The 874-nt window shown below is 39.0% G+C and overlaps 1 protein-coding gene across 1 annotated transcript in view; it reads right to left on the bottom strand.

The window, feature by feature from the left end:
• Window positions 1-874, bottom strand: part of LOC119592261 (peroxidasin-like) — an 8,880-nt gene that overhangs the window by 740 nt on the left and 7,266 nt on the right. The window contains exon 6 of the mRNA XM_037941089.1: window positions 701-851. Within this exon, the coding sequence (XP_037797017.1) occupies window positions 701-851 (151 nt within the window). The remainder of the gene's footprint in view (window positions 1-700; window positions 852-874) is intronic.

Genomic DNA, 874 nt, shown 5'->3' on the forward strand with positions numbered 1-874 from the left:
TATCTGAATAGTTACAACTATAGCTACAATACTGCAGTACGGAAAATAAGATGAAAATATATAACCCTGGTTATTGCAAATTATTTGGCTTTCTTCATTTTAATAACTCTTTATCACTCGAAGTTATTTTATGATTAAACAATGAAGACGTTATTATCATCAATAAAGACTAAATTTCCAAATGGAGATAGAAACTCTCCTATACGTTATGAACGCTTTACAGAGAGTATCCGAGAATCGTTGTATAAAAACGCAGGAAGCCACACAGCACATTCCCCAGGAGATGCACGCTCCTTCAGCGGTCTCACTTGTTTGTTTGATTTTTCTATTGCTTTTTCTAATTATGAAATTAATGTTTGAATAATCGTCAAAAGGTGTATAATGAATAACATCGAAAACATAAAAATGATACTAATAAATGATGATTAAAACAGTTATCAACAACAAAAACGAACACACCGTATTGTTTAAAAAATGAAAGGAAGAAGAGAGAATATAAAGTTAAGCTCTGATGAACATCGACATAATACTAGGACCCAGACGGACTCCTTGTAACAAAAAACGAGAGTTGGCATTGACAAGCATCGGGATCACTCAGAACCGCATCCGATATCGTTGGGTTTTGAATATCATTTGGATATTTATGCAACATGTAAGCACTTGTGAGCGTTTGACCTGTTTATCTTTCGCGAAGCCAAACTGGTTCGAGTCTTGCGCTGCGAACCTTCGGGAAGGCTCTGAAGGGGAAGGCGCACTGGGCCTTGCACACGTGGTCGTTTAGGATGGCTTCGGGGCTGTAGGACTGCGCCAGGTGGAAGCGTTAAACGATCTTCAGGCTCTGGCCACACAGGCTTGGGGAAGAAGCAGTCGACAA

Source organism: Penaeus monodon, chromosome 30 (genome assembly GCF_015228065.2).
Source record: "Penaeus monodon isolate SGIC_2016 chromosome 30, NSTDA_Pmon_1, whole genome shotgun sequence".
NCBI classification, from domain to species: Eukaryota; Metazoa; Arthropoda; class Malacostraca; order Decapoda; family Penaeidae; genus Penaeus; species Penaeus monodon.